At 41.2% G+C, this 13150-nt stretch overlaps 1 protein-coding gene across 2 annotated transcripts in view; it reads left to right on the top strand.

Annotated features, from left to right (window-relative positions):
- SLC12A3 (solute carrier family 12 member 3) overlaps positions 1–9650 on the top strand; it is a 50753-nt gene extending 41103 nt beyond the window's left edge. For both annotated transcript variants that reach the window (XM_020965773.2, XM_020965772.2), the window contains exons 25-26: positions 458–525; positions 5379–9650. In XM_020965773.2, coding sequence (XP_020821432.1) covers positions 458–525; positions 5379–5520 — 210 coding nt within the window. In that variant the 3' untranslated portion in view covers positions 5521–9650. The remainder of the gene's footprint in view (positions 1–457; positions 526–5378) is intronic.
- The last annotated feature ends 3500 nt before the right edge of the window (positions 9651–13150 follow it).

Here is a 13150-nt window from a genome sequence, read left to right as displayed (position 1 = left end):
ATTGTTATGAAACTTCTCTACCTCTCCAGGAGATCAGAGAATGCATATTCATTTAGACTAGGAGTTCTTAACCTTTTTTGCCTCATGGGCTCCTTTGGCAATCTGGCAAAGACTATAAACCTCTTTTTAGAATGCTATTTTTACTTACTAGCTGTATGACTCTGGGCAAGTTACTTAATCCCAATTGCCTCTCAAAAAAAACCCCAAAAAACAAAAAACAACCAGAATGCTATTTTTAAATGTATAAAATACTATAAATTATTTTCATGAAATATTTTTATGAAAATAAAATACATAAACTAAAAAACCAGTTCCATTGAAATATAGTTGTCAAGACATTAAAAAAAAATTAATGGACCCCAGGTGAAGAACCTGTAATTCAAAATTAAGATAGAGACATCCCTGGATGGGCTGCTGTCCATGTCATGGGTGCTGATGAGTTTTGTTCTCCCTTCAGTCCCTTCGGCAAGTGAGGCTGAACGAAGTTCTGTTGGATTACTCCAGAGATGCTGCTCTCATAGTCATGTAAGTCAAGTCCAACCAGGTTGAGAAGCTTGTCCCAAGCCAGAGAACGAAAGGCTTGCCTTCCTGGCTCAAAGGCATAAAGGGCCATGATCAGTTGGTGATTCCAGGATGTTGCTGGAGAGGTTGTCTATTCCAGCTCTCATCACAGAGCACTACAACTGGATTTGCTGGCCCATGAGCCCTGTTACTGGGGCTACAGAATCACTAACTCCAGCATTTTTATTTCTTCTCCCTCTTTTCTCTTTTCACACTAAATCAGCTTCATAAGTGGAACCTGAGGTACCCTAGTGTATTCTAGCAGTACATCCCACTCAGGAAGAGCTACATTTTGTTGAACCACTTCCTCTCACTTCTGTCCTATCTCATATTAGCTGAAAGTCAAGGCCTTGCATTCAGCTCAATTGTTCTGAACCTCTTCAATTCAATTTATCTTGCACATATTGAGCACCCATTCTGTGCAAAGCATTGTACTAGGTATTGAGGGAGTTGCAAAGATGATTAAGACATGTAATTTCCCTCAAGGAGCTTCCAATCTAGTAGGAAAGATATTACGAGTACATGTAATTCAAAACAGAATGAGATCAGCACAAGAGTTTAAGGCACAAAGCATGATGGGAGTTTGGAGGTGGGATAAATCACTTTTAGAGGGGCCTGAAGGAAAGACAGGAGATGGATAAGTGGGAAGATCCACCAGGACCAGGAGAGATGTCCAGTTGTACACTGCTGGCTTGGGCTCTCTGGGAAAATTGCCAAACAGGTGCCTCTTCTGTATTTTTTCCCTGGAAAGAACCATCAACACATGACCTGTATGTTTCAACAGCTGTGTGGCTCAACTTCTGAGTCACTTCTTGATTCTGGGAAGGGTGGCATTAATAATTAGTCAGGTGTTAATAACCACATGGAGTCAACCAGGTGTTCATACTTTGTCCAAGGCCCAATTGTTCATGAATCTGGCTTTGACCTGGCTCTGCCATTTACTACCTGTGACCTTGGGAAAGTTATTTAAACTTTCTGGGCTTCAGTTTCTTCATCTATAAAACTGGATGTATGTGGAAGAGATAATCTGCAAGGCCCCATTCTAGCTCTAAAACCTACAACCTTACAACATCTGTTCTCTTAGCAGTGGGGAGGACATAATGGAAAGTACTATTCCTGGGCTCAGAATGAGGTGCAACCCTCAGGTACGAGTTGCTGATAGAAGTAGGATTTGATTCAAGGCAGCTAGTTTGAACAGTGGATAGAACGATTGACTTAGAGTTGGGAAGCCTGAGTTCAAATTACGTCTCAGCTACTTCTTAGCTATGTGATCCTGGGCAAGTCACTTAACCTCAGTGTAGGCTAATTAATACTTTGTATATTTCTTGGGGAGTGAGGGGTAAAGGTGACGTGAATACCTTAAGACTGTGCCTCTTAGCCTCCCAGAATAGATCTTGCCCAGCCTCCTTCCTAAAAATTGCCTGAAATGAATGATGCATTCCTAGGGACTACTATAAAGACATCCCCACTCTACTGTTTCCCCAGGCTATTCTCTTTGGTGTGGTCCTGTGGGAGCTACACCTAAAGAAACAGGCAGAGGATTTGAGGCTTAGCTACAAGTCTTTAGCCAGTACAGAGCACATGACTCACCCCAGGAGTGTGGCCAGAGGTGGTAGGTTCACGTATGTTTCAGAAACAGTGAATATTGGGGGCAGCTAGGTGGCACAATGGATAGAGTACCAGCCCTACAGTCATGGAGGACCTGAGTTCGAATCTGGCCTCAGACACATAACACTTACTAGCTGTGTGACTCTGGGTCAGTCACTTAACCCCAATTGCCTCACCAAAAAACCAAATAAACAAAAAAAAGAAACAGTGAATTTCCATTTGGGAAGAAAGCATTAATTATGAACTGAGATAGCCATTCAGGTAGCATGTGTATGGATTCAGGTGTACAAAATTGTAGCCTAATTTATTTTGCTTTTATTTAATCTCATTTGCCCCTAAAACTCGAGCCAGTCACTCAAGCCAAGAGCCATAAATCTTCATCCCAAAGACCAATACCCCAGTGGAGCTCCAATCCAAAGACCTCTCTTTTTCCAGGGTCTGACTTGGAAATCCAAACAATCAGTTCCAATGACTGCCTGAGCAGAGGGTGTAAGTGCCCCACTGCTTGTAGAAGCAGGCCTGCACAAAACTGTTTTTAGCCTTTTCCTTAAAATGTCTAGGGAGGGAAATTCCACAGTTTCTCTTTGTGGCTATGGGTCATTTCCCAGAAAGAATCTAATTTGCCAGAGTTAAGTGACACAACTAATCAATCAACTGTTTTTTTTTTCATTTAATAGTATTTTTTTCCCCAATCACACATATCATTCAAGTGATTGATAAATCAACAAGCATCACTACTCTAAGCACTGGGGATACAAGACAGAGGTAAAACAGCCCCTGGTCTCCAAGAACTTATATTCTAATGGGGGACATATATACATAAATAAGTATATTCAGGATATATATGAAATGGATACAATATGATTTGGGGAGGGAGAGTAGTAGTTGCAGGGCGGATACAGAAATGCTTCATTGGAAGGTGATGCTTGAGCTGAGTACTGAAGGATACTTGTTGTCATACTTTATGGTTCCACAATAAATTCATCCATTTGGTGAGAAAGGTGAGTTTCACTCTCCCCATTTTACAGGCAAGAAAACTGAAGCACAAATGGACTTGGCCCTAGGTGCAGTAGGGAGTCTTGATTCTCAGTTCATAATAAGATCTGTTTCCCTAATTTTTGGAGATAGCCACGAGGAACTTTTTTCACATGGTCCTGATTGAGACTTGAGAGCTGAGAAATTGTCCCTGAGGTTATATTTCATGGCCCCATGTCCTAAATTCTTTTCTGCTAAGAATGGCTGGCTATATAAGCAAGACATTCCTCTGCTTTGGGGTGAGGGGGAAGAGAGGGAAGGGAATTTCATTCTAGGAATCGGCTCCCTGGCTTCATGCGCATTCCTGGGCAAGAATATAAAAGTTCACTGGCTGAGGTGTGGATTGGATCCTAGGATTTCAAGATTATAGACTTAGAACTGGAAGGCACCTCAATGGGTACACAGAACAACCCCTTGTGGAAGTTCCCTCTTTTGACAAAGGTAATTTCAACCAGTTACCTGGAGTATAAGGGGGAGGGGCTTATCAAATTGATCAGAAGTTTTCTATTCTGCTACATACAGCTGAAAAAATGGAAGCCCAGAGAGCCTAAATGACTTGTCTGGCACATAGTAGACATTTAATAAATATTTGTTTATTGGTTGATTGATTACTACCCAAGGTCACAAGGTGGCAGAGTCTGGATTTGAACCTGGCTCCTCTCTCTTCCAAATGAATTTCTATCTATATGCCTCACAAGCAAATGAAAGAAAGCAATTTGGAAATTTGACATCTAACAAGAAAAGAGTATCTTCTCTTCCCCACCTAATTTGCTAATAATTTAGAAGTAGACTGCATTGGATTCAGTCTGAAGACCTAGGTTAAAATTTCAGTTTTATCACTTGTTTGATCTTGGGCAAGTCACTAAATCCTTCTGTGCCTCAGTTTCCTCATTGGTAAACTGAAAGGGTTCAAGTAGGTGACTTCGAAGGTCCCTTCTGGCTCTAAATTTATGCTTTCATGATCCTTCGCCCTGTTGATGCCCTCTTGTCAAAGGAGATGTGACTGGAGAGGATAAGGCTTGACTCCAAGTGAAGAATTTTTAACAGCAGAGTTTCAAGCACTGTGACACTTGGGTAAGGGGAGATTTAAGGGCAGAAGGTTTCAAATATCCAAAATATCCTGGCTTGCTCAGATCACACTTAGGTAGGTGGACCCTGATTTCTTCCTCCATATTAGATCAATCCTATCTATGAAACAATACTGACATTTTCCCAAGAGCTTAAATGATTACTCTATTTTTTGGAACAATTCACCAGGGCTGTGGCGCTGCTTGACATCACTACATAAAAATAGCTTAAACATTTGACTGAATATTCTATATTGAAGTTAAAGACAAGAAGTATAGTTAAAAGGAAAGAAATTTTAAAACTACACCAGCTATTACTTACATCCCTGGCAATTTTCAAATGGTCATCCAGAGGAATTACAGGCAAGCACAAAAGAACCAGCAGAGCAAACAGGACAGACAGGACAGCAAACAGGGTTTTCTCTCTGCAGTTAGCAGCCTACTGTTTGCAGAGCACTACATGACTTGAATGTGGGGAATTGCTAAGTAGACAATAGATTCCGTTCTTATTCTCAAGGGCCTCACATTTAATGTAAGGGGTGAGGTGGAGTAGGGGTGGGGAACCTGTGGCCTCAAGGCACCATGTGGCCCTCTAGGTCCTCAGGTGTGGCCCTTCAACAGAATCTGAACTTCGAAGAACAAATCCCTTTAATAAAAGGATAAAGACCGCACCTAAGGACCTAGTAGGCTACACATGGCCTTGAGGTCAAAGGTTCCCTACCCCTGGAGGGAATGGGGAATAGGACAAACTACAAAAGAACCACAGAACTGAAACATACCCCTAGCTCAACACAGCTCTACATATGTGGGTGCCTGGAAAGGGATGCTGAAGTGATCCCAGTGACTCACAGTTAGGATTTGTCTAAAAAAGCTTCACAAAGGAAGAGGTAAGTTTTGATCAGATGCTTGAAGATGTGGGAAAGCCATGAAGAGGAGAGAGGGGAGATCTTTCCAGGGATGGGCAATGGTGTATGAGAAGGCCAGATAAGTCCTATGAAGGGGACAATAAGCCCAGCTGTCAGACTGAAAGACAAAGTAGGAAGCTGGGTATAAATGGGGAAAAGTCAGTTAGTAATTCCCCTCCTGTTGCTTTCTCCTGCCTTGCAGAACCTTGCCAATAGGAAGGAAGGGAAAATGCCCGAGTTCCCTATACATGGCTTGGCTGGAGATACTATCTCAGGATCTGAGACCTCCTGTCATCCTAACCAGAGGAAATCAAGAAAACGTTCTGACATTTTACTGCCAATAAGGCCGGGTCTGGGCCTCAACTCTTGCTATAACTGTCCATGTGTGGGAACTGGCTAGTCCTTTTTCTCAGGCACTGAGGATTCATGCCATAATAAGCAGATTTCCAAGACTGACTCAACTTTATTTCCCTTGGCCAATGTGTATCTTAGATCTCATCTTAGGGCAATGCTTCTTAACCTTTTCTGGGCCATGGACATCTTGTGTAGTCTGGTGAGCCCATGGACCCCTTCTCTGAGTAAGATTTTTAAACATAAAATATGTAAGATTACAAAGGAAGCAAATTATATTGAGATGTACTCATCAAAATATTAAAACCTAAGTTCACAGACCCTAAGACAAGACCCTGCTTTATCGTCATCATGGATTAGGGAACCAAATAAGGTGGGGGGAAAATATCTTGATCCACATTTTCTTTTTGAAGTTTTCTTTTGGTCATCATTATAGCTATTTTAAATTTGTAACTTAATTTCAGTGCAAAGCTTCTGGGTCAAAGTCATGTGTGTGTTTGTTGGTATTTTTTTTTAAGTACCCTTCATTTATTCCTTCTGCTTTGGCATCAGGAAAATATCATCTGGGCCACTGCTAATTATCTAAAGGCTCTTAGAAGCTGGTGTTGTGGCAAGAGTGATAGTCTTAATGTCAAGAGAACGTGGGTTCAAATCCCAAACCTATCACTTACTACTTGAATGGACTTACAGTCATTTAACTTCTCTTGGGTTCAGTCTCCAAAACTCTGAGGGGAGTTGGACTAGGTGACCTTTAAGGTGCCTTTCAGCTCTAAATCAATTATCCTGTGCAATCCTGTGATATTCTTTCTCTAGTGATCTTTCATCCAATGGGTTCTCATTTGGGTTTGCTCCCTGACCTTGATTTATTTTGGGAAAACACCCCAGTTCAGCAAGGTGGCTTAATCATCTCCAAAAAGGGGGGAAGCTGCCTGTGAAGCCTTGTTATTATCAAGAAATGAGAACAGTTGGGTTAACAGAGTAAAAAGGGGGAGGCAAAGGAGGAGTAGCCTAAAAATTATGTGGCAAGCTATATAAGGAGCTATGGAAGGATATGTTGGAGGGGAGGAGTGATAAAACTGGAAGAGGTGAGAGATCTGGGGCAAGGCTGGAGTGTCCATATGGCAGAGGTGACAAAGCTGAAAGGAAGAGAAGAAAGTGGCAAGACTAAATAAAAGTGCAGTGGTGATGAGAGCCCAAAGTTGACCCCGAGCTGGACTGAGTGGAAGACGAATGGGTGAAGGGGCAAAGAAGCCCCACCAAACCCAAATGAAGGTGAGAAGGGGGTATATTAATAAGAGTTAGAGGCAGCAAAGAGCTTTAGAAAGATGAAAAGATGCAGGTAAAGCAAAGTAAGGCAACTGAACCTGGCTCAGAGAAGTTTAGTAGAATCAGTTATAGTCACCTTCAAGCACACATTCTTCCAACACCACAGTCAAATATATATGCAAGGCAAGGGATATGTGGAATATAATAGAAAGAGTCCTGAATTGGGAGTCAGGGAGTATGACATCTACCAATGGCTCTGCCATTAAATAGCAGTATAATATTGGGCAAGCCACTTTCCTTCTCTGTCCTTCAGTTTTCTCATCTAAAAAATATGGGGGTTAAGCTAAATGTTCTCTCAGGGTCCTTCCAGCTCTAAGATTCCACGATTCTATGATCTAACCAAATAATAAAAGAGGCAGCATGGGATAGGGCTTAAAGTCAGGAAGATCTGGATTCAAGTCCCACCTCGGTATATACTAGCTATGTGATTGTGGCCAAGTCACTCAACTCTTCAATGTCCAAGGTTCATTTTTAAGACATCAATTCTCAAACTCTCAGGTCTCAGGACCCCTTTGCACTCTTTAAAATTACTGGTGATCCCCCCAGAGAGTTTTTGTTTATGTGAGCTATATCAATTGATATTTACTATATTAGAAATTAAAATATCTTAGTGTTATTATTAAGATAGTTTTGACTTCAAAGATTCCCTGCAAGGGTATTGGGGATCCCAAAGGGTCCCTGCACCACACTGTGAGAACCATTGGTAAGGATATGCTAAAAAAAAAAAAAAAAAGGAAAAAAAAGTTTGCCAGTCTGCATCAGTGGAGGAAATCCCCGCAGTGGCAATCCCTTACTCTAGTAAAGTCCAGATGTTAATCCCACCCCCCAAAAGACATAATGAGGTTGAATCATTAAGTTGACTACATTAGTGAATTAGTTGACATATCCAGGTAACATGAAAAGGAAGTAGAGTGATATTATTGGGGCCAAGAATGAGTCTAAGCCCCAAATCCCTTCCAGCTTTAGATAATGATCCTGTAATCTCCTTCCTCCTTCTTACCTGCTAGTGAGAGAATAAGAAATTTGGCCAGACAAAGCAATGGTGTGGAAACTGCATGATTACTCCATTATAACCTGCCCTGTGGAGGCACTTTGCTGTGCAGAGTCAGATCTCCCCTATCTGAGTAGGGGACTTAAATTATATTAATTAGATCCAGCCATTGCCTCTTACTGCACAGGTCAACATCATTTGGGAATGTAGATTTTGTTATAAAATACCAGTGGCCTCATGGGAAAGAACCATGCAGCACCAGCTGCTGGGCTTTGTGGGTCTCTGAGGGAGGAATTTCAGAGAGACAGGGGCAAGAATCACCAGATGTGGAGGCATGGAAAAGTTTGAAGCGGTACAGAGGAAGAATGAGGAGATACAAAATTATACAACCATCTCACTTGTGAAACTGGATTTGAATAACAGCTCTATCACTTACTATCTGTATGATCTTGGACTATGGTGGCAGTTTCCTCATATGTAAAATAAGGACATGGGCCTCAGAAGTTCCTTCTAGTTCTAAATTTATAATCCTATGATCTATGATTTTATTGGTAGATGACACCTCCTTTGTGAGTGGACACGGAAAATGTACATAGCCATCATTCTGTTTAGCCAAGGATAGGCGCTCTCATTCAATTCCTTTTGTGGCTTAAGAATAAGGTAGAAGTAAACATAGCGAGCAGAGGATACCCTCTTAGAACAGGAAGGGTTATCTTTTGAGGTCTGTGGACAGAAACCAGAACATTAGCAAATGCACTAATTTAAATGCTGAATGGATATAAAGCATGCAAATAAAAACTTGATTTCAGGATGAAAAACCAACATGATACAAAAATACATAAAATTTTTAATTTTTTTAACCATTTGAAAGCTGAATTAAAAAAAATATAATCATCACCTTCATTGAATTTACAATGTTGATGTAAGGGGAGCCCTGCATTTAGAAACAGAGGACTTGGGTTCAAATCCCACTTCTGAATTGTGAATGAATTGTCTGACCATGGGCAAATTACCCAAACCTCTCTGTATCCCTGTTTCCCAATCTGTAATATAAAGGGGCTTGTCCTGAAGACTTCTTCTGACTTTAAATCTATGATCCTATTAAGAAAAACGCTTTCATTGATTTTTTTTTTAAGCCAGCAAGACTTTCATTAACTTAACTGCTTCACAACTCACTCTTTTCCAATTTTGTGAAGGTGATTTTTTCAAAATTAACTTTGTTATTTAAACCCTTGAATTTTTCTTTGTACTCGGATTGTTGCCATTGGTTAGTTGGCCTGTTTCTGTGCAGTTGCTTACTATGTTCATAGGTCTGGCCTCTTACCACTTGCACTTTGTGACCTGGTATTTTTCAAGAGTTACTGCGGAGCAGACTTCAGTATTGCACAAAAGTCAGCCAATGTTCTCTGTCTTCTGGCTCCCCTTACTTCTGATGGGTTTACTCTTATGTGGTGAAAGAAACAAGAAACTATCTGTACTTGGGTCTACTGGGTGTTTCTCTGGATCTGACAGTGTGAATCATGCTACCTGTGGCTCTCAGAAACTTGGCTAATGGAGGTTAATTATTTGTGCATTGCATCCAACCCCTCCAAACTGTCTTCAATTTTTTTTCATATGACAAATTTAAACAATTGCCTTATCCAAGGTGAAACAGTCTCTAACAGAAAGGCTTAAAATCTCAGGCTTAACAATCAACATTATAAAAACAAAAAAATGTTTAAATGATTATTGATCTGAAAGTTATGTTTTTTTTAAATTAATCACCTTTACTGAGTTACTCAAATGAATAAAAACACAGTAAATTGAGTTGGGTTTTCTTTTAAACCAGAAAGACTTTCTATGATGGATCCTATTCACTCTCACTCCTCTAGGCTTTGCTACCTGGTTACAGCCTGTTTTCTCACTCTTTTACCCTAAATCTTGCTCCAGGATGTAGAATCCTGCTTCAGTTCCTTCCCAAACCTGTTTTCAACTTTGCAAATCCAGCCCTTGCTCCATGTCTTCTGAGATGGGCAGATTTTCTGCCCAACAGGTTCAATGAGTTCTAACTCCTGGAGAAGAAACAAAGCTGGCCTCGTTGAGAGGCAGCCAGTAGCCTAGGAGGGCACTGTTTGCTGTGAAGAAAGGAATGGGGCTGGCCTGATTCACTTGAGACGTGGATACCTCCCACCAGCAAAGAGAGAAGTTCACAGGAAATAAGGCAGACTCAGGGCAGGCCAGGCTGAAAAGTGCTTTAGAAAAGAATACCTCTCATGGAAACACTGAAGAAAGGGCCCAAACAAAACAAAACAAAAGCAAAAAGGCCAATTTCAGTGCTGTCTGGGTATGGCTAAAGACGACAGAAAAATTCTGCCAACTTCTGGAGTATAAGCAAGAGTAGTGGTTCAGGGAAAAGCCAGGCACCAGATGCAGTTATCTGTAATTTGCCAATCTGGACGGAAAGTCCGTACTCTGACTGAAAGCATGAATACAGTTTAAAGAGCCCATTCTGCTGAAGAGAAACCCACACCCTGCACAGCTGCTAAAAATACCCTATGGGCTCCAGCTACAATAACCAGACATCTATTGAAGGACAGGGTGGAAAAATAGAGGGCAAAAAGGGACAAATTTATCATGGGTGGGCCATGCTGATAATGCCAACTTTTTTAAGTGGAAAACGGGGTCATTTTGTAAAATGCTAGAAACATCTGAAACAAAAAATTGTATTTGTAAACAAAGCAGTGCATCTTCTGATCCTAAGAGCTGAAGGAGGAAATGTAAACTGACAACATGAAGCAGTGTTTGTATTTTGGGGTAAAAAGTCAAGCATTATCACGGCTATTGAAACGTCTGGTAAACCAGAGTCATCAAGGGGGAGGAGAGCAGGAGGGAGATGGTGCTTTCTGCTGGACATGTGGGAACCCAAGGTACAGCTGAACTGGCCCCAGAATGACTGGCCAGAGTACAAAGTACAGCACTTGTTTACATACTAGAAGGGAACAGAAAGTTAATGCTGAGTGTAACAATGCACTAAGCCTAGGACTATCCTGTGTCATCCCATTACAATCTGAGGGTGCCAAGTGTTTACTTTGGGTTGAAAAATTAAGTCCAATAGACTCCCCTTCCCCCCGCCCCAGGATCTCGGTTCCCTTTTATTTTTAGAAGTCTAGTAGGGATTGGGAGAATGCCATTATTTTGTTTCATTAAATCTGGGAGATATTTTCTTGGAAAAAGAAGGAAGGGCTGGGAAATACACCACCCACCCTCCCCACCCCACCCCCTAACCCAGCTCTGCTTATCAATATAAGGAGAATTCCTAAGATATTTTTTAAAAAAACAACTTCATGGGGCGTTTTGTCGTTGTTACCAAGTACTACTTGGACATAGATTTGATGAAATAAAAAAAAGCAAGACAAAGAGTAAGGCATGCCTACCATGGTCAACTCTTAGATAGCCTTACTTTTGGTTCAGTTGTATCTGACTGTTCGTGACCCCCCATATGGGATTTTCTTGGCAAAGATCCTGGTATAGTTTGCCATTTCCTTCTCCAAGTCATTTTACAGATGAGGAAACTAAGGCAAATGGTGTTAAGTGACTTGCCCAGGGTCACCCAGTTAGTAAGTATCTGAAGTTGGATTTGAACTCAGGTCTTCTTCTGTCCACTGCACCACCTACCTTCACCATAGTTCACTAATTCCTAGTACTTTCAGCAAGCATCCCTAGCCCTACCAGGTAATGCCCCAGGACATCTCTCCTTTTCCTCCTAGTGCCTGGTAATAAAACAATATTTATTTAAATTCACTTGCATTTAAGCTGAGCTACAAGTATCAAAAGCCACCAAAGGTCAAGAACCATTTCTTTAGGGAAAGCCCTTAGCCTCTCCAGTCCTTTCTCAGCTCTTATCACTGGCCTGAGAGAAGATTCCATAGGTGGGTGGGTACATCCCTTGACATAGATCCATAGATCCTGATTTTAAGTTTGGTTTACTGCGATCAAGAAAAGATGTCCCTTTGCTATGTTGGATGACAGTGGCCATTCTCTTTTTAAATTTTCTTTATTTATTTTTAGGCAATTGGGGTTAAGTGACTTGCCCAGGGTCACACAGCTAGTAAGTGTCAAGTGTTCGGTCTAAGGCCAGATTGGAACTCAGGTCCTCCTGACTTCAGCCACCTAGCTACCCCAGTGACCATTCTTTTAAAGAGATAGATTATGGCCAAGTATGAGAGTTAGAGCTATAAAGAATCATAGAGCTTCTCTACTTGGCCAAATCAAGATTTCAGAAATTCAGAAAAGCAAAAGTTAAGAGTTTGATTTATCTTTGGCAATCCTAGAAACCAAATATAAACATTGTATGTATTACAAAAATGAAACAAACTACAGTTTCCTCTTTCATTTGGCGCTCAGGATGTAGAAGGGTCAGAAACACAAGAACAAAAAACAAAGCCTGGGATGAGTGACCTTTTCTACAGACAGGAAGGCTGAGTGGCTCCTTTCTTCAACACAAAATCAACTCTTTCTGGATAAGTCCCCTTCTTTTGGCCTTCATTGTGCATGTAGCTGGAGATAGCCTCTTTGCCATTCCTGTCCGTGGCTTCCTTTTCTGCTCTAAATTTCAGGATTCATTAGCACAGGTCACAGATTTCCCCTATCTGTTGTCAGTTAGCTTCTTCAACGCAAGTGCTAAATAATATTTCATATTCATGCTTTAGCGTTTCAGGAGACCCATGATCTCATAGGATTATAGGATTTAAAACTGGAAGGGGACTTAAAGATCACTGATTCCAATGCCTTCATTTTACAAATAAGGAAACTGAGATCCACAGAAGCTTAACAACTTACCTCCAGTACAAATTCCTAGAAGGAGGGGGCTGTGTAACTTTTTCATTTTCTCATGTAATGATTGAGGGTTTTTGCAGGTCAAAAATGCAAGAGCAAAGCTTAATGTCTGGGTACTATACTTTTGGTCAAAGGGAAAAAACTTCAGTCTCTCTTTTTGCATGATAGCTGTTTGTGCTCACTCTCCCTGCTAATGGTGTGTGTATTTGTTGGAGAGTATGCCCTGGATTTATAGGGGAAGTGTTTTGTTACATCACTTCCTCCTCCCCATTTCTTGCTTTGAACTAATTGTGTCCTCTGGTTGATTAAAGAAAAAGTGAACATATCAGAGGGGTCTAGTGAACTGGGGTTTTGAAGGGATTTAGGCCCCTAGAGTACCTTGAACCCTGAGGAGCTATTCTGGGGCCCCAAGTGTGAAAGGAGGGTACTCTGGGTGCTATATTTCTATCCCTAGGACCTACCACAGTACCTGGTACATGTGTGGTCCATCA

The sequence above is a fragment of the Phascolarctos cinereus genome, unplaced genomic scaffold (assembly GCF_003287225.1).
Source record: "Phascolarctos cinereus isolate Bilbo 61053 unplaced genomic scaffold, phaCin_HiC Scaffold_2;HRSCAF=192, whole genome shotgun sequence".
NCBI classification, from domain to species: Eukaryota; Metazoa; Chordata; class Mammalia; order Diprotodontia; family Phascolarctidae; genus Phascolarctos; species Phascolarctos cinereus.
This window is presented reverse-complemented; position numbering and strand designations above follow the sequence as displayed.